This window comes from Apostichopus japonicus, chromosome 16, assembly GCF_037975245.1.
Source record: "Apostichopus japonicus isolate 1M-3 chromosome 16, ASM3797524v1, whole genome shotgun sequence".
Taxonomy (NCBI): domain Eukaryota; kingdom Metazoa; phylum Echinodermata; class Holothuroidea; order Aspidochirotida; family Stichopodidae; genus Apostichopus; species Apostichopus japonicus.
In genome coordinates this window covers 36,996,944-37,018,929 of record NC_092576.1, presented here as the reverse complement: position 1 = coordinate 37,018,929, position 21,986 = coordinate 36,996,944, and the positions used below count along the sequence as shown (strand labels likewise).

At 35.1% G+C, this 21,986-nt stretch overlaps 2 protein-coding genes across 18 annotated transcripts in view; both read right to left on the bottom strand.

Moving 5' to 3' along the window:
- The window catches only part of LOC139982257 (uncharacterized), a 153,356-nt gene that overhangs the window by 107,100 nt on the left and 24,270 nt on the right, over window positions 1-21,986 (bottom strand). For 4 of the 17 annotated variants that reach the window (XM_071994931.1, XM_071994929.1, XM_071994928.1 and 1 more), the window contains 8 exons: window positions 21,263-21,382; window positions 20,102-20,304; window positions 19,613-19,689; window positions 19,309-19,397; window positions 16,779-16,898; window positions 5,699-5,907; window positions 4,885-4,961; window positions 4,189-4,244 (listed from right to left, as the gene is read on the bottom strand). In XM_071994931.1, coding sequence (XP_071851032.1) covers window positions 4,189-4,244; window positions 4,885-4,961; window positions 5,699-5,907; window positions 16,779-16,898; window positions 19,309-19,397; window positions 19,613-19,689; window positions 20,102-20,304; window positions 21,263-21,382 — 951 coding nt within the window. Of the gene's footprint in view, window positions 1-1,511; window positions 1,721-3,037; window positions 3,158-4,188; window positions 4,245-4,884; window positions 4,962-5,698; window positions 5,908-7,021; window positions 7,161-9,331; window positions 10,151-12,241; window positions 12,295-12,989; window positions 13,053-16,778; window positions 16,899-19,308; window positions 19,398-19,612; window positions 19,690-20,101; window positions 20,305-21,262; window positions 21,383-21,986 lie in introns of those variants that run through there. The other 13 variants (XM_071994930.1, XM_071994927.1, XM_071994926.1 and 10 more) reach the window with 10 other exon arrangements.
- On the bottom strand, window positions 10,147-12,235 carry LOC139982265 (tigger transposable element-derived protein 2-like). Its single transcript, XM_071994943.1, has one exon. It carries the CDS (start codon window positions 12,081-12,083, stop codon window positions 10,944-10,946), a length of 1,140 nt encoding a protein of 379 aa, XP_071851044.1. The 5' UTR covers window positions 12,084-12,235; the 3' UTR covers window positions 10,147-10,943.

Here is a 21,986-nt window from a genome sequence, read left to right as displayed (position 1 = left end):
GTACAAATGTATGATATAAATGTGTACAGTATTGGGTATATATGATAGATTAGATTATTTGGACACAACGTAGCTTGTTGGTTCCCGCGGGGCGGGTCACGTAAACAGCACACACCATGTAGAGTATATAGAGATAAGATAATGGTTATTGGCCTTGTAGGTTTGGGAGGGAGGGTGGTGGGTTGGGGAGGGAGGGGGGGGTTGTTTGGTAGGGGACAGGAAAATACTGCGATGTTAGTAAGGATCTACATTAAAATCTTAGAGATTATTCTTTACACAGATGTACTGTTTGTTTATAAAATAATATATACCTGATTTTGAGTGTTATTTACATATAGACTGTTTGATTGGTCTCTACTGTGTGGGGATTGACTGTAATGTTAGTTGGGCTAACAACAATATGCATATATCAAGAGTTGTCTGTCATGGCGGAAGGGAGGGAGCAAAGGGTTGGAGTGGAGGAGGTGACGACAGGCTGATCAGAAGAGACGGACAATAGTAGTATGACAGGAGACCTTGCTGAGTATGTGTGTTGGGGGGGGGGGGGGGGGGGGTAGTGTGTGTGTGTGGGGGGGGGGGGTAGTGTGTGGGGGGGGGGTAGTGTGTGCGGGGGTAGTATGTGTGGGGCGTAGTGTGTGTGGGGGAGTGTGTATGGGGGGTAGATAAGTTTCCAAGTGTTTAAACATAGCTTAACGAAATTGGTAAGTGGTATAGCATAGTTTGGTTTAGGGGGAGTGGGGAAAGGGTGGATTTTGGAAATCTTAGGGTAGTTTAGTTGAGAGAGGTGCCGTATTAATAGATGAGGCCAACTACGATATGTTTAATATGTATCACTGTTTTGTTTTAGTTTAACATAAATGTGCGATAATAAACAATTAATTTATAAAATTATTCAAGACAATTTCCTCCTTTTCAAGAGGAACATATTGAGCTTTAGTATAACAAAGTTGACTTTTTTTTCGTTCCAGCCTATTTCCTTTAAAGAAATTATGTTAATTTAATTCATCAAAGTTTGTGTTTATTTATTTTATTTTTAAAAAGTCGTTTTACATACTCTAAGATGATGGTTACTTAAATGATTTATTCCTCATATCTAGGTGTAGTTAAATCCTAATTTGCTGTTATTGTTTCAATGAGATATATTGTTTATTTTTTTACATATAAGCTAGGGACTGCTATCTCTTTATTTCAATGCATTTCATGTTTTTTTTTAATTTTTTATTTATTGTTAAAGTTAAATTGTTTCTGCCTCATGTTCTCTCTATTTTATTCTCCTATTAATCATATTCCTCACCTGATGACTGTTCTTTCATTGTTAGTTTATTTGTTTATTCAATTTATTATTTATTTGCTGTCTTTTACTTCTACATTTACATACACCTATCAATAAACCTTCAATAAATATTAAATATTTACTATATAAATAATTCCTATCTTGTTTACATCATTAATATTTATTAGTGTTTTCATTAATTAATAATATTATTTACATACTTATTAATTATACTTACATCAGTTCCTTGAATCTTTGAGAGTGTTGTAGATAGTTTAATATTCCATTAACTTCATGTTTATTCATTTCTCTCCCTTTCTCTGTCTGTATGTTCATATTCTCTATTGATGTTATGATTGGTAGAGAGAGACCAGAGGAGAGGATAATGTTCCCATCTTTATTAATCTGACTAAAGGACCTGACTAGATTCACCTGGAATATGGGAATCTGAAGAAAGGAAAATAATAAATAGAATTAATATCATCATGTTTGTTTACAGGATAAATACTTGAAAATAATAACATTATTAATATAGGAATATTAACTTTATTGTTGTTTTAATTTAATATTAATAAAAAATATTTTGTTTATTTTAATCATATTTTGTTAAATATTTACTAATTAGTGGTTTGAATTTGTAAAAAAAGTAAATTTTATTCGTAAAAGTGTGTTTTATCTTCGCTTTATCTTTATTTTCATTTCAAGATGTTAAAGGGTAAACAAGAGGGTTAGGTTTATTAAAGAGATCAGTCATTGTTATTTCTGTAGAATGAATTAAAGGTGTGTAAGAGGGGTGATGGATGGACGGTACAAGGGATGTCAGGGGTGTAGGGAGGGGAGTGTTATGGTAAGGAAGGGTGTGTTAAGGTAAAGTGATATTTGGTCGGGGTGTTAGTAGGGGGCCTTGGTGCAAGAGAGGGCGTGGATATGTTTTACCCTTGTGAATGTTATGATGTTATTGTCAAAGCGTGTGCAAGTGGTGAGAGATAAATGGACCAATGAGTGTCATAATGGGTAGGGATGGGTGTGAGTGGTTAAGGAGGGGTGTTTGAGGGTGGGGGAGCATGCAGACTACTAACACATTTTAAATGTAAGATGTGTTTGAGGGGGATGAGGGGGGGGGGAGGTTGTTTGAGACAGAACTAATATGTTCCAAATAAGTTTACTTTTAATATAATTTATTTAATTTGTGAAAGGAAGATCTGATTGAGGTGGGATTGGTTCTTTAGTGAACTGTTAAATTATTTATACATTTTATATTTAATTATCAGTTTGTTATTGAGGCATTCTACTACTTTCCATTTTTGTTTTTATTTAAAGGTACAAAAGCAACATATTCGGCCGAGTCCGTAAAACAGGAAACAATTCATTGACCCTTTCTTTCTTAAATTATTATTTTATATTTCACTCTCTGGGAAGATTTTGTACGAAAAATTAATGAAGGTAAGATAAACAGGAACTATTGCTGAATAAAAAGCTTGAAAAAGAATTTAATAATGATTATTTATTGTTTATTATCCTACACACTCTATCCAGTAGTTTATTATTTTATTTATATTTATTACTTGTATTTACCATTCTGTCTTATCTAGAGCATAAAAATATTTATCAAGTTGAACTTGTATTTCCTTGTTCTAATTCAAACAGTTTAATATTTAATTACTAAAGAGATCTTATCTCTTCTTAAGACATTCAGCGATTTTATAACTTTAACTTGTATTGATTGATGTATTTATTCAATATATCCCTTTATGTTTTACTTACGTCATGATTGGATGCTTTCACCAGGAGCTCTATGACTGACCTCTGTATAGACTCACTGATGTCTCTGTGGATGAGCAAAGGACCTGAACACATCTCTGTTATAGTCTGGATGTCATCGGGCTGTTGAAATAAATAAATAGTAATTATTTAATAGGATACTAATCATGTAAAATTGAGGCGTTTAAGAGACAATGAATTTTGGTGTTAATATCGTAGTTTAATTTATCGGTTAATTCAGCAGATATTTGAAACAAAGTTTTAAATTAGTTAATTTTTGCTTTTTATATGTGTATGTTTTACTTCCTACAAAGTAAAGCTCTCACACTAGGTTTAACGGGTTTAACGATATTTTTTTTTAAATATATGTTAAAATTAATGAATGCATCTAGAAAGGTAATATTATATGAGCTCATCATTTTAATTATGTTGCAAAAAAATAATGCACAGACATTTTCCACGGGGGAAAAAAGAAGAAATTTTTACTAACAAAATGCATTCTGAAGAATCTCTTTAATTCCAAGTACAATAACAGTTGAGTGATTATTCTAATTTAATCATATTAAATGATGGAAAAACAAAACAAAACAAAGAAGGATTTTAAAGAACACGCTCAATATATCAAACTTAAGATTGATCGTAAGCCTTTATGAAACGGGGCCCTGATTAAAGAAAAAAAAAACAGCAAAACAAAGTAAGATTTTAAAGAACATGACTTTGACCGAGATTCATTTCCTGGAATTATGTAATCATTCAGATCCAAATAAATGTATCTAGAATTAAGAGCAAGATATTGAGAACTAGGAATTTGGAATATTGTTTTCTTTCTGTAAGAATCATATCTTCTGACACCGGAATATTCCATACCGGGAGACAATATATGTTTATAACTCTTAAGGATGCTGGCTTTTTATGATTATATTTGTAAATTGATCAACTCTTCTTCCCTTTTAATATTCCATACCGGGAAACAATATATGTTTATAACTCTCAAGGATGCTGGCTTTTAATGATTATGTTTTGAAAATTGATTTACCCCTCTACCCCTTCACTGTTATGCATGTTACTAATAATAACACTTTCACATGGAAATGTGAAAGAAAATAACATTATTAATGATTTTTATTTACTAAAAAATACCAAATATTACAAACCTTCCTCCATGTACCAGATATCAGCTCCAGGTAACGAGCTTCACTCGATGATATGACTGTAAAAATAGATGAAATAATAAAATCAATAAATTATCATAGATATAAATGACTACTTTAAACAATACATAAGATTAAATATTAATTTGTTTCACATACTTATAATGTTAACAGTCAGAAGTAATGTACCTGTACTAGAGGGGTCAAATATCAGTAAAATGAACCTTTGAAATGTTCTCTCTACTAATTAATTAGTAATTAAGTACTAAAATTAACAATCACTAGTAATCCAACTAATAATTGTATTCTCTTTGTTACCTAATACTTCTGGCTTACTTCATAGTCCTTATTTTATAGGCCAAACAATAATATATTAAGTAACTCAAAACACTAAATCTCTTTGATATTATTTTAATAAATATATAGGGACTTAATAGAAAGCTGACTTAAAACAGCTCAAGGAACTCCAAATAAGGAGAAACTTTTAGGAATTCCCCCACCCCCAACATTCCACCCTATCACCACACGTGACTATAGTATGTTTGTTTATGCAAGATCTACCACTGGATCCCCATTCTACATTCATTCTTACCAACATATATCTCATTATACCCCCACCCCCAGATCAAATCTGAAACATTGCAATAAAAGCAATCCACTTGGTCAATAATTCTTTTAATTCTTATGTAAACACAATACCTTTAATACTCCTTGATCTTGATTCTTCTGGTATGATGTCTGGATTGATCGATGACGGCAGTTTACAGTTGTGAAGCCTTCAAAGGTAAAGAAAGCAGGGAAAGTAAATATTTAAATATTGAATGCATATCTGATGCCATTACTGTACATTAATAAATAACATGGAGGTCAATGAATTTGCCTGTTGACAAGGTACAGGTATTTGCCACTAGTTACGATGGCCAAACAACCCTTCCACCACCCCTCATTTGGCCCTCCCATTAACATTTGCTGATTGGCTATTTTTAACTATTTATATGTATTAATTAAAGCTGTTAAAGCTTGTTACAAATAATAGTATTAAGAAATAAACAATACTTTTTTCGTTTGCCATAAACTTGATAATCTTCCCATGTTTCGTTTTAGATTTTAAGTAATAATTGATCTTTTTTTTTCATTGTAGTTTTAGTTTGTTTATAAGTTCTAAAGTTATTTGTTGTTCCTATTATACTAAAAATCACCCCCCCCCCCTTCTAACCACCAAACTCACCATGTTTCATCCTAACGTGTGGAAAAGCCTTACGATGTGATGTACATTACACAAATAGTAGTGAAATAAAATGTTAACATATTTCCCAGCTTAAAAATAATTCCAAATATTGCAACATTTCAAACCGCACGTCTCAACACAAGACTTGTAAATGCCACTGCACAATACCATTACCTTATCCCCTCCTATATACCCCATACGTTTACCCTCTGACTACCCCTCCTTCCCCTCTTAATCTTACCCACACATTATCAACCAAGGCCTGTCACGATGTTTTCCCCTTACCATAGTTCCTTGAATCTTGGTGAATTTATTCCATAGTTTATCAATCCGATCACTTCTTCCTCGCTAAGTGTATTTCCCTTTCCTTTTTCATTGATGGATATCTTCACTACTGATGATAGGCTTGATAAACTAAGACCGGACTCAAGTCTGATATCTTCACCGTCAAATCCACTGAAGGACCATTGTAGGCATAGATCAGATATTGGAATCTGAAGAATAGGAAAAAATATCACAGTTAACTTATCTTATAGTTCATCCATGATGGATAAATACACATGACGAATATCCAACGTATCTGTAATCGAACACGAAAATGAATAAAAAAGAATTGTCTGTAATTTCTAATGATTTCAATATTCATAATATTAGGAACTTTATTGCATTTGCATTATTAATAATAAAAAGAAATTAGAGTGGTGACTTTTTCAAACTTGCTTGCCAAGCATACCAATGGAAAAAAAAACCCATGATATAATGATGCTTTTATTAAAATAAAATTCGTAAGATGATGAAATTTAGAAGAAAATAAAAAGCAATATCATAAATATTTATATTTGGTCTGTAATATTATATTTAGCACATACATTACTATTTCTGTAGTTTTCATAATGTATGCTATTGCTTTATTCCTGTAAGTCAGTGCATTAATTCCTACAGCCTACACTAGCGAGACTCGACAACGTTCCTGCCGTGAGTGACCCGCGACAAATGAGTTTCCTTCCCGGAGATACAGCACATCTCGATACGTGTATTTATCGTATAGGCCTATACCCTACTTGCAATCAATTTCGTAATAATAAAGATAAAATAATTTCCAATCATTGTAAAGACACAAATATTATATAGGGCTATATTAATTTCGTGGCGTTCATATGTTAAACTTTCCACTCTCCAGCCGACCGACAAACCAGTAGCGAAGCCAGATAGCCGGCCCGGTTTAAAATAACATAGCTTAAGCCTACCCAGTATGAACGAAGCCACCGTTATATCGTATTATTATGTAATTGTATAGACTCATTTGAGTTTAACTTCCCTATTCAATTTTGCCCACCCCCAGTTTTGAACCTGTTTAACCTGTAATATTTTGATCTCTCACTTTTGACCTACTGTAAGCCTAGGCCTAGGTCTCGCCTAGATTAGTTATAAACACCCATCCTTACTATACCTCTGCTAACTTTACCTCATTTGTCTAGTTAGGCCCACACTCCACAGTATATAATGTATTAAGTATAACATAATAAGTTGGAAACTAATTTTATGACTGATTCAATAATTAAATTAAATTTAAAAGGCTGGCGGAGGATATACATATTTATACAACACCTAATTGTATTCTGGTCATTTCTTTGGTCAATTGCTCGTTGATTGCATGCAAAATCCGCTCTATTCCACTCTATGAAATAGAACCATGGGTTATACTTTTTTGGTAGCTCTTTTTTCAATGGTAAGAGAGCAGAGAAACCTGTGTGTTCAAAACAATCTGTGGCATGAGTGAATTTTACCCATCTTAATAAAATGTTGTATAAAACAAATAATGAATGGTTTCCATTCGTGCAATATTTCATTCGTTGAAAGATGTAATCTGTTCCATTCAACTCGGCTGAGCCTCGTTGAATGGAACATTCCAACTCACGAAATATTTGCACTATTGCACTCATAACCATTCATTATTTGTATAATATTGCAATAGTCTAAGCTCTTACTTTTCACGGTAAGAGAATCTTAAACCAGCCGTAGCTAACGGTTAAAGTGTAACGTTACATTACGAAGGCTAACACGTTGATAATGAAACGCTTGACACCCTGAATTAAACGCAGCACTGTCCGGTACCATGTGTTTAAGACGTAGCCTACAGTAGGTACATGGGTTCCGCGTAAGCCGCGACAAAAGATCGCCGATCGTACTCAACATAAAACATTGCCGGAACCAGTCGAAGTGGTAAACTTACGAACTAATGTGCTGTTAGATGTGAGGTTTGAATTAATTTTTTATGCTTTGGTAAAAGAGTAAACTTGGACGAACTTTAAATAGTAAGTGCATGAATAGCGCGTAATGACCCGAGTTCCGCGTAAAAAAAATGGCGGTATATTTTTTAAGTTTTGCAATGAGTTATTCACCATTATGGTAAAGTTCATCCTATATTATGATGGCTTACCAAATTTACGGAAATTGGTGGACTTAAAATTAATGTCTAACTTATATAAGTTGCAATTTAGTACTAAAATCGTCAGAGAAGTTTAACAGCGTTTAGTGTGTATAGCTAAGCATACCAGTTTAGCGAAATATTAATGTGGCATATTGAATGCACTTGTCAGTTGTACGACCCACCCCCGGGACCTATACCAACATTGAAAATAGTGTCTCCTACAATTTTACATCAGATAATAATGTATTTCACGTTTGAGCCTAGTTTGCTACGGTTCTGCATGCCTCAAGTGATTTCTTTTAGTTTGAGGGTACCTCGAGACAAATTACCAGGAAAAGGGTGTGTCATTTGTGTGTCAATGTTTTATATTCAAAGTTAGCAAATTGTGTTTCACTTTCCAACAATTGTAAGTCTGTTCATATAACTGACAATGTGCATAAGTTTTGATGATGCCTTTTGACACTGCCTCTAGTGTAACGTTCATAGTAAGCTGTAAGTTTATTTAGATGGTATATAGGCCTAGGCCGGTAGATAGTTGTGTGAGTTTGATGTTTTATATTATATATCATGGTTTTGTGTTTCATTTCATGCAATTTTAAACACTATTTCTTTGTTTCAGATCAATTATTAGGCCAAATTAAAAGAAATCATATTTAGTGTCACCGCCCACTCCTTTTTTAGAGGCTGCCTGCTTTGTTTTTAAATGATAAAATTCTATGTCTTTTAAAAAAAATTGTAGACTCAGCATCACGATGTCTTTGCTGTAGAAATAGTCAATTGCTTTTTGACCAGCAAGCAGCACAAACAGGACAATAATAGTGATGAGTGTCAGTCTAGGCCAAAAAACTGTGCAACAATTTCCTTCTGTGCTTGAACTTTTATTTGCTTTTTTTTTTCAAATATCAGTTTGTTGCAATATCATAACATTTGATTGCAGATAAAATTCCTTAACAAAAATAAATGATACCATTGACAGTGCTCACTGCTAACAAAATGAGGTATAAGCTTGCTGTATAATTAGACTTGACAGGATCAGGAAATTAGGAACCAAACATAATTCAGTGGGCAGGTTATGATTGCTAAACCAATCACAACGCAGGAAACCATTATAAGTATTTATGAATGATGGTTATCTTCCATTCCCCTCTCGCTTGGACTGCTGATATAACCCATTTGACTTTGGCGTCATAACCTGTCCACTGAAACAAATCAAAAAACTAAACAAATATAACCATACATTGTCCTTACTAAATGACAATGACAATGAAACTGTTTATTTCCAACACAAAAGATAAGTTCATTTTAAACAAGAATTCAATACATACATGTTATCAAATAATCATGGTATTATATCTATTTCAATGAAAATTACCAAAGATCTAATTTGTGGAAAAGGAGAAAAACTGAAGTGCAATACTTATAAATCGTTTTCCTCCAAATATATGTTGAAAAATATAGACAAAAGAATTAGTCAAGACAAGTTAACATGTAAAGTTACAAAAAAAAAAAATAAGAAAATTGAGGAAAAAAGAGAAAAGATTGAGGAAAAAAAGAAAATGAAGAAAGAAAAGATTGGTCATTTTTACTTTTTTTTTGATACTATTTTACATTAATGGAGATAATCAATTTGAATACACAGGTATAGAAATCAATTAGTTATTACCAATTATTACCAATAACTAAATAAATTAGTTATTAGAAATCAAACGTAACATGGGCTTTTCTTTTACACATCAATCTATAACAATGGACAAAGCCAGTTTATTATGACACTTATTAAACTAACTACCCTGGCTGATTACAACTTTAGACAATTGATAATTTCATAGCATCACCACCCTTAACTTTTGGGAAAATATTTCTTACCTTGTTAATCACTTCCCCAATTTGAACTGGTTTGCCATATATTTTGTACACACAGGGTATAACCACTCCACCCCCTTTCTCTGATGGGTGAGGCCAAGGTGGAAAGCTAGGAACAGGCTTTCCCGTTGCTACACCTTTTATAGAGTAATTTTCATCAAGTAATTGCCGAAATACTGCAGCTAAGCCTCTTGGGACATGTCCAATGATGAGAGGGATAGGGGTTACTAAATCTTTCACATATAGTCCCTGTGAGGTCTTCTGTTCCAACACATTTCCCTCTGTGATGCTTGGCATCCAAACTAATATGGCATCTTTGTCATGTATATTTGCATATTCTGGTTGGAGAATCATCTCCAGGGCAAAAGGTGGAGCAATTTTATATTCATGGTAACCTTTGATTACACTGTCTTCTATCTGTACAATGATAGTTTTTTGTCCACCTGTAAGAAAATATATGATGGATGATAGTTGGAATGTTGTTGTGCTTCTATCTTCCAAAGTACACAAATTGCCTCACCAGGCTTGCTATAAGCAACAATATATGGGATAGCTAGAATTCTATTGATGAGAATACCAGCTTAAATAATTCAACATTTTGCATATACCCAAGTTACAAACAATGAAACAAGAATTGAATTATCTTCTTTAACAATCTAAGAATCTATTTACAATTTGGACAACACCATTCCTTTTTTCTGAGCATTTTAGCAGTTACAAGTGCTTTTGGCATACATGACATATGATACCATTGGTTGCATGTGTCACATCCAACCCACCCAACCTTCACCTTTTCTTCATATTTTCCTCCACAGATAGGGCATCTAAACTCTTGAGATTTTTTTTTTGAACAAGGTTTTCAATTCCCTTCTTTTCGAAATGCTTTTTCTTAGCCAAGAGTTCCTTTCTTGCTTTTGACCGGCATTTGCTGAGGAGATGTTCCTTCATTGTATCTATTGCTGTTGGACTTGTAACATCATATGGCAGCTCATTACATAGCCTGCGCCTAGCCTTCTTCTGTGGCTTAACCGAAAGAAGTTCTGTTGCCTTTGTTAAGTGTAGTGACACTGCTCTTTGTGCATCTGGGGTTGTTGGCATGTGTACTGTGGTTTCAGGTGATGCTTCGTTGGTTGTCACCTGGTCTGCACATTCTGTGTCAGTGGTTTCTTCTCTAAAAGTCAGGGAGGGCATGGTCATCTCATCAGTGACAGCAGCTCTGTTTACTGGAAAAATACCTCATGATAAGAAGCTCTTCCTGATTAGACCAGGCCTTTCCAAATCTTCCCAGATGTTGCCAATGATTCTACTAACATTTCTCTGTGTAATCGTCTCCCCAGGATTACGGGCCACCCATTTCCTCAGATAATCCCAGTAGGACCTTTTCATGTGTCCAAAGACACCAACATCTAGCGGCTGCAAAAAGTGTGTGGCATTAGGTAGAAACCGGTACAGATGTAAGTTGCTTTCTTCTGCTGTTTGGAAGAGATCATAGGCAATATGCCCTTCATGTGAGTCCAACAGTAACACTAGTGGTCTTTCATTTCCAATGTTTTGGACAAACTGGTTTTGGAACCAGTATTGGAAAGATGTTTGTGTCATCCATCCTGACTCTGTAAAGTGTGCCACACTCTTCGGAGGTGCACCTGCCAGGGGATCCCAAGAATTGGGTCTGGTTCCTTTGAATAGGAAATAGGGAGGGAGAAGCTTGCCATCTGCATTGGCACAAACACCCACTGTTATTTGTTTCTTACCCTCACCAGAAGTCATTTGTGGCAGTGCTCCTTTCATATGTCGAGATCCAAGGGCATACCTAGGTGGTTTGCCACTCAGTCCAAACCCTGTCTCATCAAAGTTGTAGATGAGCCCGGGCTTGTCTAAAAGGTTCAGGTCAGAAATGAAACAGTTGAAGTCTCTAAACCAGTCATCAACTGCCTGTTTGGTCACCTTGGCTCGTGCCTTGTTTAGCGTTTTTGTAGGCTTTAGTTGAATACTAGGATTCCTCTTCAGGAAACCTGTATACCAACCATTAGATGGCCTACCGCTTCGGAAAGGAGTGCTTCTTCCATCTTTTGTGATCAGCTCTTGGACTGTGTCCTTAAGCTGCTTAGGAGAAACAGGAAAACCTCTGTTTCCCATTGTGACAACCCAGGGTGCTAGATGTCGTTCCTCACCAAGAGTGAGATATGGTTTAGGTCCATTTCGTCTGTACCATTTTACATTTCCTATAGCTCTTCTTTGAATCTGATCGTAGTGTACTCCATTGGCACTGGCTGCTTCATGGATTGTAGAGTACTTTCCAGAAGACAGACCTTCCAGTGCGGTTCTGATACGTTCGATTCGAGGTGTAGGAAATTTACTTGGATCTTGGTCAATCATCCCCTCCCTCCGATAATTTCTGGTGAACAAAGCTAATTTCTTCTTTCTGTCAGTAAGCTGGCTTTCCTGGCTTTGAGGTTTGTTACAGACATGCCTTTTGTGATGATACCTCCTTTTATCTCTAGTAGGAATGGACAAATCAATCTCTTTCCACTTACTTTTCTTGTTGGATGGCCCACCAGAGTCTTCATTCAATTTTCTTTTCTGTGGTCTGCAAATATAAATAGGCTATGGTATAAAATAAGAAGAGTGTAAATTTAATAAAAAGGAGTAGCTTAATAGACTGGGATAATGTTTCTAGTAGTGTGCATTTGGCACATGAAGGTGCAGCAAGAAAGGCAAGTACCAACTTCAGTCAAGAGAATATCTCATCATTTTAAACTCCATTCTTGGTGAGGGTATAGGGCCACTGGGCATGGGGAACTGAATCCCTGGAATGATAGCCTCTCGTCTTAGAAGTATGATGTGCTACACCAAAGTGCCTTAAACTGTGATGTAGTCTGCACAGGTAGGTTGGTTGTACATGTGGGGTCAAATAGGTTAGTGATCTGTGTCCTGGGGAGGGTTCTCCTCCTTATTTTATATAATTAAGGGTGCAAATAGTTCCTAAATATTTTGTTAAGGAATTATCTATTTGTTTGAAAAAAAGTTGTAGGTACATACCGATTAACTGCTTTTGTTGCTGCACTTCAATTCTTTGGTAGGGGGGGGGTGCCCTGCATTGACCCTACCTAGATCCGTAGTAGTCAGGGGCTCAGGGCATGCCCCCTTCTCCCAATAATTAAGAAAAATCACCTCTGCCAGTCAGCATATATTTTATTGCTCTACAAAAAAATCATAATGGGGTGAAGCATTCTTTTTATAATAACTTAGTGAAATGAAGTAGTAAATTAAAAATAGGCTGACCTCATTTTTCTTTACGGAGATGTATGCACTTCTTAACCTTCAGGAAATGTTTTGTATGTACACCTGAAAAGTGAAATTAAACACATCGCTATCATTTTTATTCAGATTTTGAGATACAGTATAGGGATTCCATACTTGAACAGAACTTTAAACCTTTAGCCTCTTTTCTAAATGCTGAAAGTGGTGGCGCCAGGATTCTATTGTCGGTGACTTGAGCTCTCTGACGTTGTTTTCCTTAGCTCCTTGACTCGGGACTGATGTTTCTACTGGATACTTGACCAGGAAATCAAGGTCACATTTATCCATATCATAAAATGATCATAAAGATAAATACACGATAATAATTTGTTTGCCTAATTGCTCCCTGACAAAAGTAAAATTGTCCCTGATGGGGGTGGGGGAGGGGGTAGACCTTCCCGACAGGGGGATTAACCCCTCCCCCTTTCTTTCGCCACTCCTGGGTGGTAGCAATCTGTTTGTCACCACTAGTCTGCAGCTATGCCAAAACATTGGCCTATCCATTGAGCCTAGGTTCTGTTTCAATTGAGCATAATTCTCTTCCTAGAATGTGAAACATTATTCTAAAGGGTTAAAAAAGTACAATTCAATTGAAACATCAAATATTTGAAATTTCTGAAGGGACAATACCTGTGTTATTCAGAGCAATACCGCTTTCAAATTCCAGATCGTAGAACAAATTGTTGTTGTTGATAGTGGTTGCCAGGGGAATATGTTGAACAAAACAATTTCGCCGGAATAGACGGCGCCGACGAACAGGTGCAAATGTTGAATTGAGTTTCGTACAGGAAGTGACACAGTGAACAGTACAAGCAAGAATATACAGATAAATAAAAAATTTCTTCGAATATTTTACAAAATTAGGCTAATATATATGCGGTTGACCCTAAATATTTCTATTAGTAGATCTGCGATTCAAGTTATTCAACCCTATAGAAATGGAATCATCCTAATCATTTGCATATGTACATGGCAGACAGTTACAACAAGTGCATGAAGTTTCCTGACCGTCTGTACATACCGCGCGCACACAGTTGCAGTACTCTACACTGCTCAATTGTGTATATGCACATCTTATTCATAGTACGAGGTAGTTTACGCGGAACTCGGGTCGAAGCAACGGGTTTTTTAAACAAAATATTTTTAAGTTAGTGATATCGATGGATTAAACACCCGTTAGAATGGAGGGAAAACACAACGAGCCTTCATATGATCGTATCAAATAGTTGCAACGATGGTGCTGATGAGATGTTTTACTATAGTGTGAAAATATGACATGTTTACAAAGATGCAAGTTACTGTTCAATATCGTTGATCGCACGAAAAAACCGTTTTGGATTTGATATATTTCTCATCACCGGAATTGTGCGTTACCACCAAACTTTTAGAAAAGTAGCATTATTGTTTGTGATTGATTTACCAAAAAAAGGTAAGAGTTTCTGTTTTGTATCTTCGGAGTTACAAGCAAAAGACGGCGATTCTTACGCGGAACTCATGCATACGCGGAACCCATGTACCTACTGTAGGCTTACGCGTGTGAAATGTATCAGATCGCAAACCTGTTGCTTTTTTTTATTTTCCCTAAAAAGTTAACGTCATTTGTTATACCTAGTTTGTTTTACAACTATAACGTTAGGCTACCACGTCAACCAATAGGCCGAAGTATAGTCAGTATTGCGAAGTTCGGCATACTGCGAAGATCGGCCACCCCTAAGTAATACACGATTTCACCATGAAAAACTACAGGAAGAGCCAAATTTCACCAAAAAGTACGAAGCTACAGTTATTTTCTCTCCAAAATGACCCGTGTGCAAGAAATTACTTACAAATTTGTCAACAAAATGACGGAGATCTATGAAGTCTGTTATAATTACTGAAAGAGCAACTGCGCCACCAATTTTATCACCAGCGCCACACTGTGGGTTGCGCGTCCGAACTTCGCAATACTCTAGCAAGAAATACAAGTTCCACAATCACGAAGAATCTTCTTGGAAAACAACGTGAAAACAGTTTGCAGGAAAGAAAGTTTGGCCGTGTATCGTACTATAACAAAATTCTCCCACCATATGAAGTATATTTTCAAATGATTTATACCAGAAGATTTAGTTTTGGGGTATTTTAAGTCTTAAGTGGCCGAACTTCGAAGTCACCATCCTACTATATAACGCCAATAATGGTTAACGATGTCGGTGCAAACGAGTAGAAATTTATACTGGTCACTAATACATATGCAACGGTCTCAAATAACACAGAAATAACAAAAAAAGATAAATTAATTAGATGAGCTTGGTACATACAATTATTTTGTTCGGCTTGACGTTGTCTAACTAGAACACATTAGACCTAGGCCTAGGCCTAAAGGAAGTTTGCCGGCAACATATGGCCGGATGTCTATATGTTTGAGTTTAGGCCTTACTTGTTCTTTAGTGCGTTCAACAAGCTCATTGTTTGGATCTAATTTCTGGTTTGTCATCTAACTGTAATTTCTACTCTGCTGACGTTTCTATTTTGTTTTGCTTCTCTAGGCTTCAATTTCAAGAAGAGCAAACGTAACCAGTATAAGGGCCTAGGCTAGGCTAAAACAGTCATTTCAGACAGGCAAGGTTACATAAATAAGTAATTATTTTGACATTCATGCAACGACAAATGTTACAGAAAAGACAAAATCTCTCAAGCATGCGTAGGCCTATAATTGTTGACTTTAAATAAACCTATAATTACCGTAAGTCGATATAATTACATCAGCAAACCATACGCGGTGTAAGTCCATTGGCAGCCATACAGTATAATGATAAACACGTATGTGTACGTGTTACTAGTAAAAGAACTGAATCTCCACACAGAGTGTACGTAATTTTAATGTCACCCGCCATGCGGGAATCTATACGCACGTCTACGTGCGCAGATGATCAACGTTCACTGTGCGGCTTTGTTTACATTTGAGAACATGTGTTTTGTTGTTTGCGTGTACTCGTGAAAGGAAGCTTCCAAATATTTTTAATTGTTTAGGCTTTTGCTATTCTTTTTCAAACGTTCCTTCTACTGTATCAATTTACATGAAACTTGTATCAATTATTTAATAAGCCAATATTAGTTGGACAAACCAAATAAATGTCCTTTTTCATCCATAAATAAAGAAGGTAAATGGTACTTTCGTAAATATGCATATTTAAATTGGAATATAGCGATGGGTTGTGCAGAATGGAGGGCGCACTTCCTAAACAAATGTTACAGGGATCGAGGGTGTTGGGTCAAGACTTGAGATATAGGAACGATTACCTTGATGATAGATTTATATTTTCCTCTCGGTCTGCAGGGTTCCAATTCTCTTTCTAATTATAGCTATTTTTTAAACGTTTGGAGATAAATGATCGGTCCCCTATAGTGTTTGTTTCATAGTCTACCATACATTATTGACAGTGTTATCACGTTAATGTCAATATTTCTTAGGCAAATGATGACGTTACTTTGTCATATCAAGGTGTTTATTCTTTGTGTGTCGTGAGGAGTTAACTAGTAAAAACAGTTATACTCTGAGCTGATTATAACGGGAACTCTGATTACAATTGTTTTAATCAATACTTACTCAGACACTGACACTTGGTGAATAAATAACATTTTCATCATCTCGGTCAGATTAGTTGCCTTAAATGAAGTATAATATCCGTTGCTTGTAACGGACACGTGATAATGCAATGTACCGTTATAAGAATGGTAACTTAATTGAATTAGCAATATTTCTATGGCTGTGTTAAAATATAAGTGACTCACGTTGTGACTTGATGCAATTTCAAGAAGCAATATCGTAGACATCTGGAGTGGTTTAGAATCAGTTTGCCTTAGATACACAACACTCGAACACAGAACTCGTAAACTGTTTTGACCCTCGATCTGGAAATAGAAATAGAAGCGTCTTCAAATTAACATAGAAAGAACTTCAAGCTATAATATTTCAAAATTGCTCCCTTGAGTATCACAATTTCACATTGTATAAACGGTAGATGAAATCTATGAGGGGAACTGATAATCCCATCCCCACAATATTGTATAATTCAGGGATATTAACTTAAATTAACGCTTTGCCTTTTGACTTTTCATAACACCATGTAGACTCTGCTCTATGGTACGGATTTGATGTTAGGATAAAAGGGGGGTGAGGGGGTAGTAATGTCCTTTCTGGTTAGGAGTCTAAGGGGAGGGAGATACCCTTCTCTTGAGAAAATATTCGTTTAGGGGGGTAATATTCAAACTGGTGCTACCACCGGTCACGGAACTTCATTTAAGTTAACGATTGTATTTATATGAGTCTTATTGACATCATACAGGCTATACCCTCTGTTACTTATTGAAGTTTTAGGGCTGTATGGGGAGACATGGACAGAGAAATGGAAAAGGAAATATGTTACTCATCGTTTTGTGGGAGAGTCTCAATGAAGAGGTGTCCCCTCCTGTCAGAAAATTATTTTAAGGGTAGATGACTTAGAAGCACAATTTTGATGTCATTTTTATAATTTTAACTTCATCTTTGAATACGACTTTGCTGTGCGTGTGTTATGAAAGATACTTTGTTGGAGGAGATATTTGTTCCCATTCTCCTAGTGGCTACAGCCCTATTTATGTATAACAACCATATAAGCAAATAAAAATTCATAATAGTACATGTCAGGAGATGTACACAGGTGGATATTATGTATATATTATGATTTAGGTGGAGATGTTATGTTTTTTATTACAGAAACAATACTATTTGATAATTGAAATTTCATTCATACTAAATCATTGGAACTTGTTCAGCTAAATATCGTTAAATATTTGAAAGATCTAATGAGAAGCAGATCATACAGTGCTAACATAGGGGATTGAAAGGGATTAGTTAGCTACGCAAACATTTCCGTTTCAAATACTTGCAACTACAAGAATGCTGCATGAACCAAATCAATATTTATGAATATTTTCATGAAAGTCAGCATTGTGACTAAAGTCATATAACCATTGTTGTGATCTCATCATTTATCAAATGGATGTTGATCGATTTCAACAGCGACTTAAATTGACTGTTTGAGCAACAAAGTAAGAAAATTTGGTTGATAATTAGTACTGTACATTGTACTTGGCTAGGAGTACAGAACCCTTGGAAGTTGAACACTTTTAGATAGTTCTTGTTAGCATTTTTAGCAAGTTTAGAGCCAAAATACATGTCAAGAAGAAAAATTACACTTATATTTTTTCTGCAACATAACTTACCTCTAGCGATTCCAAATATTTTGTGTTATAGTGTAGCTACTTTAACTTAGCACAGACATGCATTCGTTAGATATCCAATTTCAATTTCAAGTGATTCCAAATTGACCCCGGTTCAGAACTTTGTTAGCCTAATATATTTCCAACAGAAAATGGACGAAACGGAGAATGGTTCAGCCTTGCTTTACCGGAGCCGATTGAGGGGAGGTGAGGACTTGGTTTGAGGAAATGCTCAATTGCCCCCACTCTACTTTGACATCGGGACTGGTATTCAACATCATATGTTTCAAGCTTGTACATTTTGCAATGATTGTACCGTCCCCGTTTCGTTTACAAAAAAACTACTTCATAGAGGAGAGGGGAGCTCTGCGAAAGAACATAATTCCTAGAAAACTTTGTTATCTTCATTATCAAAATAATGCCGTTTAAATTATTAAAATAACATTATCTAAATGTTCTACGTGTAGGGAAGCTGCCGATTTTGACAAGCGTGAGATTGATGAGACCGCGCGCATCGGTGTGGTTATTGGTTATGTCAGTTACGGCATTTCATGTTTCTGTGTACCCCCAATAGACAACCCCCCCCCAAAAAAAAAAATCCAAAGATGTTTTTATCACTTCTGTACAATTTTGAAGTTGTCTTGAAAAATTATCTTAGTATCTTTTCTTTAAATAAATGTTACCAATAACAGGAACTTATTAACCATTTAATTAATTAATTACTAATTTTAGTATTTTATTGGAGAAAAATCCTATGCACATTATTTGAAGTGGAATACATCGTTGTAATAAGCTTGTCGTGGTTCTCAACTGAAAAACAATGTAATTTATATTCGAAAGTTCCATTTGTATTTTATTTTATCTAAGTATTTTTATTACATGCATATAAATGAACTAGTAAAATTCCGTGTCCGTTGCTATGGTGCCGTTTGCCAAAGTGGATGTTAATTGGATAAATGGTCTTGCATTTATACGAACATTTAATAATTTGTTGCCAAACTAATGATACAAACGAACAATAAAGGCATCATTGCACTCAAGAAAGTGGTCAAAGACTTACTTCAAGTGTTATGCCTTCCTTGGAGTTCAACACCCATTTACCTCTGGAAGAATCTAAATGCAAGTCAGGTGTTGACGGTTTCCATGAAACTTGGAAGAAAACAACATTAAACGATTTGTTTATAGATCAAACACGTTAATAAACATAAATCGTGTACATAATTACAAGGTAAATGTAATTACCACACATTGATATTCTTCGTTGACTATTACAGTATAATCATGCCACCCGATTTAGTATCCCGAATAGGATCACAAATCGCTTGTGATGAGTAACATATTTAGTGTTTTCTATATGTTCTCACCTTGAATGTCACGTAGCTTCGTAAGGGAAGAAAGAGAACCGATTGGAATTGACAGAGGTAACAAACAGTCAACGAGTCTGTAAACAAAAAAGGGTTTTGTGGGTAGTGAATGTGTTAAGTGGTTACGCCATTTTATGAAAATATGTTATTTCTTATGTAACTTTAATGTAGTGATATAACCGACATGTAAGTGATATAATCGACATGTAAGTTACTTCAATTGAAACGAATGAAATGAACTAATGCTTTAAGTTCATAATGCCAATAATACATATATCTACAAGCATAAACGTCCAAATCAATACATCATTACTTATACACTGAAACCCCCAAATCACTGCGTTGTTGTACGTACGCGTTAATAATAGGTAGGCCTATGTATATATTGATCATCCATCTTAAAGTTTTGTTCAAGAGCACAGTTCCATATTTTGCAGGTTGGTAATTTATCGTTCATTAAATTACAGTAAATAATATGTGATTACTAACGACAATTTCTTCAACTGCTGGCATTGCTGTACAAAGCAAAATAATCCTATGACTTGGTCCTGGGTAAATTCTTTTCCAAGGTTAGTTTTGATTTGTAGTTCCTTTAAGGTGGGCAATAAAGGCAAACGATTTCTACTTTCCAGGATAAGATGATTTTCATCCGCTGAGCTAAATGACTTCAACAGTAGACTGGTTATCTGGATCTAAAGAAAGACATTTGTGAAATTACCAGTCAACCGTACACAGTCAATGGTTTATTTTGTTCATTGCAATACATGTCAAAATATAATACTGTAATTACTTTACTATAGACTACAACATGACATTTTGCGATATATTTCAAATATTTCTACCAGTTTTAGAACACGAAGTAACGTTATATTAATCAATTTATTATTCCATGTTGTTTATGTTGGCCTTATATTATTTTCTTACAAAATAGAGACACACTTATTACATTAATACACTATAAAAGAGGAGACAAATAATCATAGACATAGAAAGTTGATTCTCACTCTAAGCAGACTAACAATGTGAACTGTACCAGTTCGTGATAGATATCTATGTTTTGTCCAAATGTTACTCATCCAAATTTGCACTCTAAGGAACGATATTTAAACTTTGATCAATTGAGTATCAATTTTGATTCGGACGATTTAGTAACTTGAAAAGATGTCGCCTTGTGCTACTTGGTCAGCCCTGTGTATAATATGCACGCAACCAATTAGCATAACCAGATATTACAGACCTAATTAAGCTCCTTGTATTTCATAATTTGAACGTGTTGTTATACTTTCCTTTTAACTTAGAACATATCATCGTTTACCCACTATATTCACTTCTCAGATCAAATTTCCTCATCTGCTAATCAAACTTTGCGAATAGCAATTTGACTGATTGTATTTTCATGTCACTTAAAAGTTATTGCTCAGCAAATGATCTGTTAACCTAGTAAGGCATTTCTACGATAATTGTAGGCTCCTTGAATACGTTATTTCTGTACCTGTAACAGTATACATAACAGTATGTCCGATTTTCAGATTCATTTCCTACGTGGAGGATGAATAATCATAACAGCTAACACTAAACATAAACAAAATACAAAGTATGATGGATTATAATCATATTAAATCAATATTTCATGACATGACGGTATCTTACATGTTGACTTGCTGCAATTTGTAGTAACAGTATAGCAGACCTATGATATTCTTTGGTATCATTTGTGTTCAGAGTAACTGTCCCGGAACACATTTTGGTGAGACTATGGTGGTCCTTAGTCTGTAAATGCAAATGAATTAAACAAACACTGAATATATAGTTTAGTATATGCTCAGTATCAAATGAATGGTCCAAGAGTAAAGTTGAATTTGACTGGTTGTAGGACACTTCCATATCATTCTAGTAAGTTTAAAATGTAATCTCAACTTGATAAAAATTTCGAGAACAAAAAGCACCCCCCCCCCCACCTCCCGCATTGTCCTCCTAATACACAAATCGGATGCATATATAATGCAAACTCGTTGGAAGCAATTGTATCCGTCTATACTCTAAAGTCACCTGTTGTATAATTGTTCTTACGATAAAATCACTAAATGCTTTTTTTGACAACAAGTATGTTTGTCAGGTATGTCTCTTGTTCCTTAATGTTCACACATAAAAGTGATTTCCTTACATACCTCTATGACTTGGAACCGGTAATGTCACACGTAGTATCTAACGGCTAGACAAATTCAATGTCTTCAAAAAGATGCCATGACATCTTTTTGTACAGACACATGCGTAGAACAGATGGTGGCAGACTATGTATGTAATGTAGAGCCAATACGTTTAATGATTTTATAATAAGACTGCAACAAGACAAATTCCCTGCATGAGTTTTATG

What these genes read in the sequence shown, in the direction of transcription:
- LOC139982265 (XM_071994943.1), bottom strand. Translation starts at nt 12,083, where the DNA reads ATGATTGACCAAGATCCAAGTAAATTTCCTACACCTCGAATCGAACGT.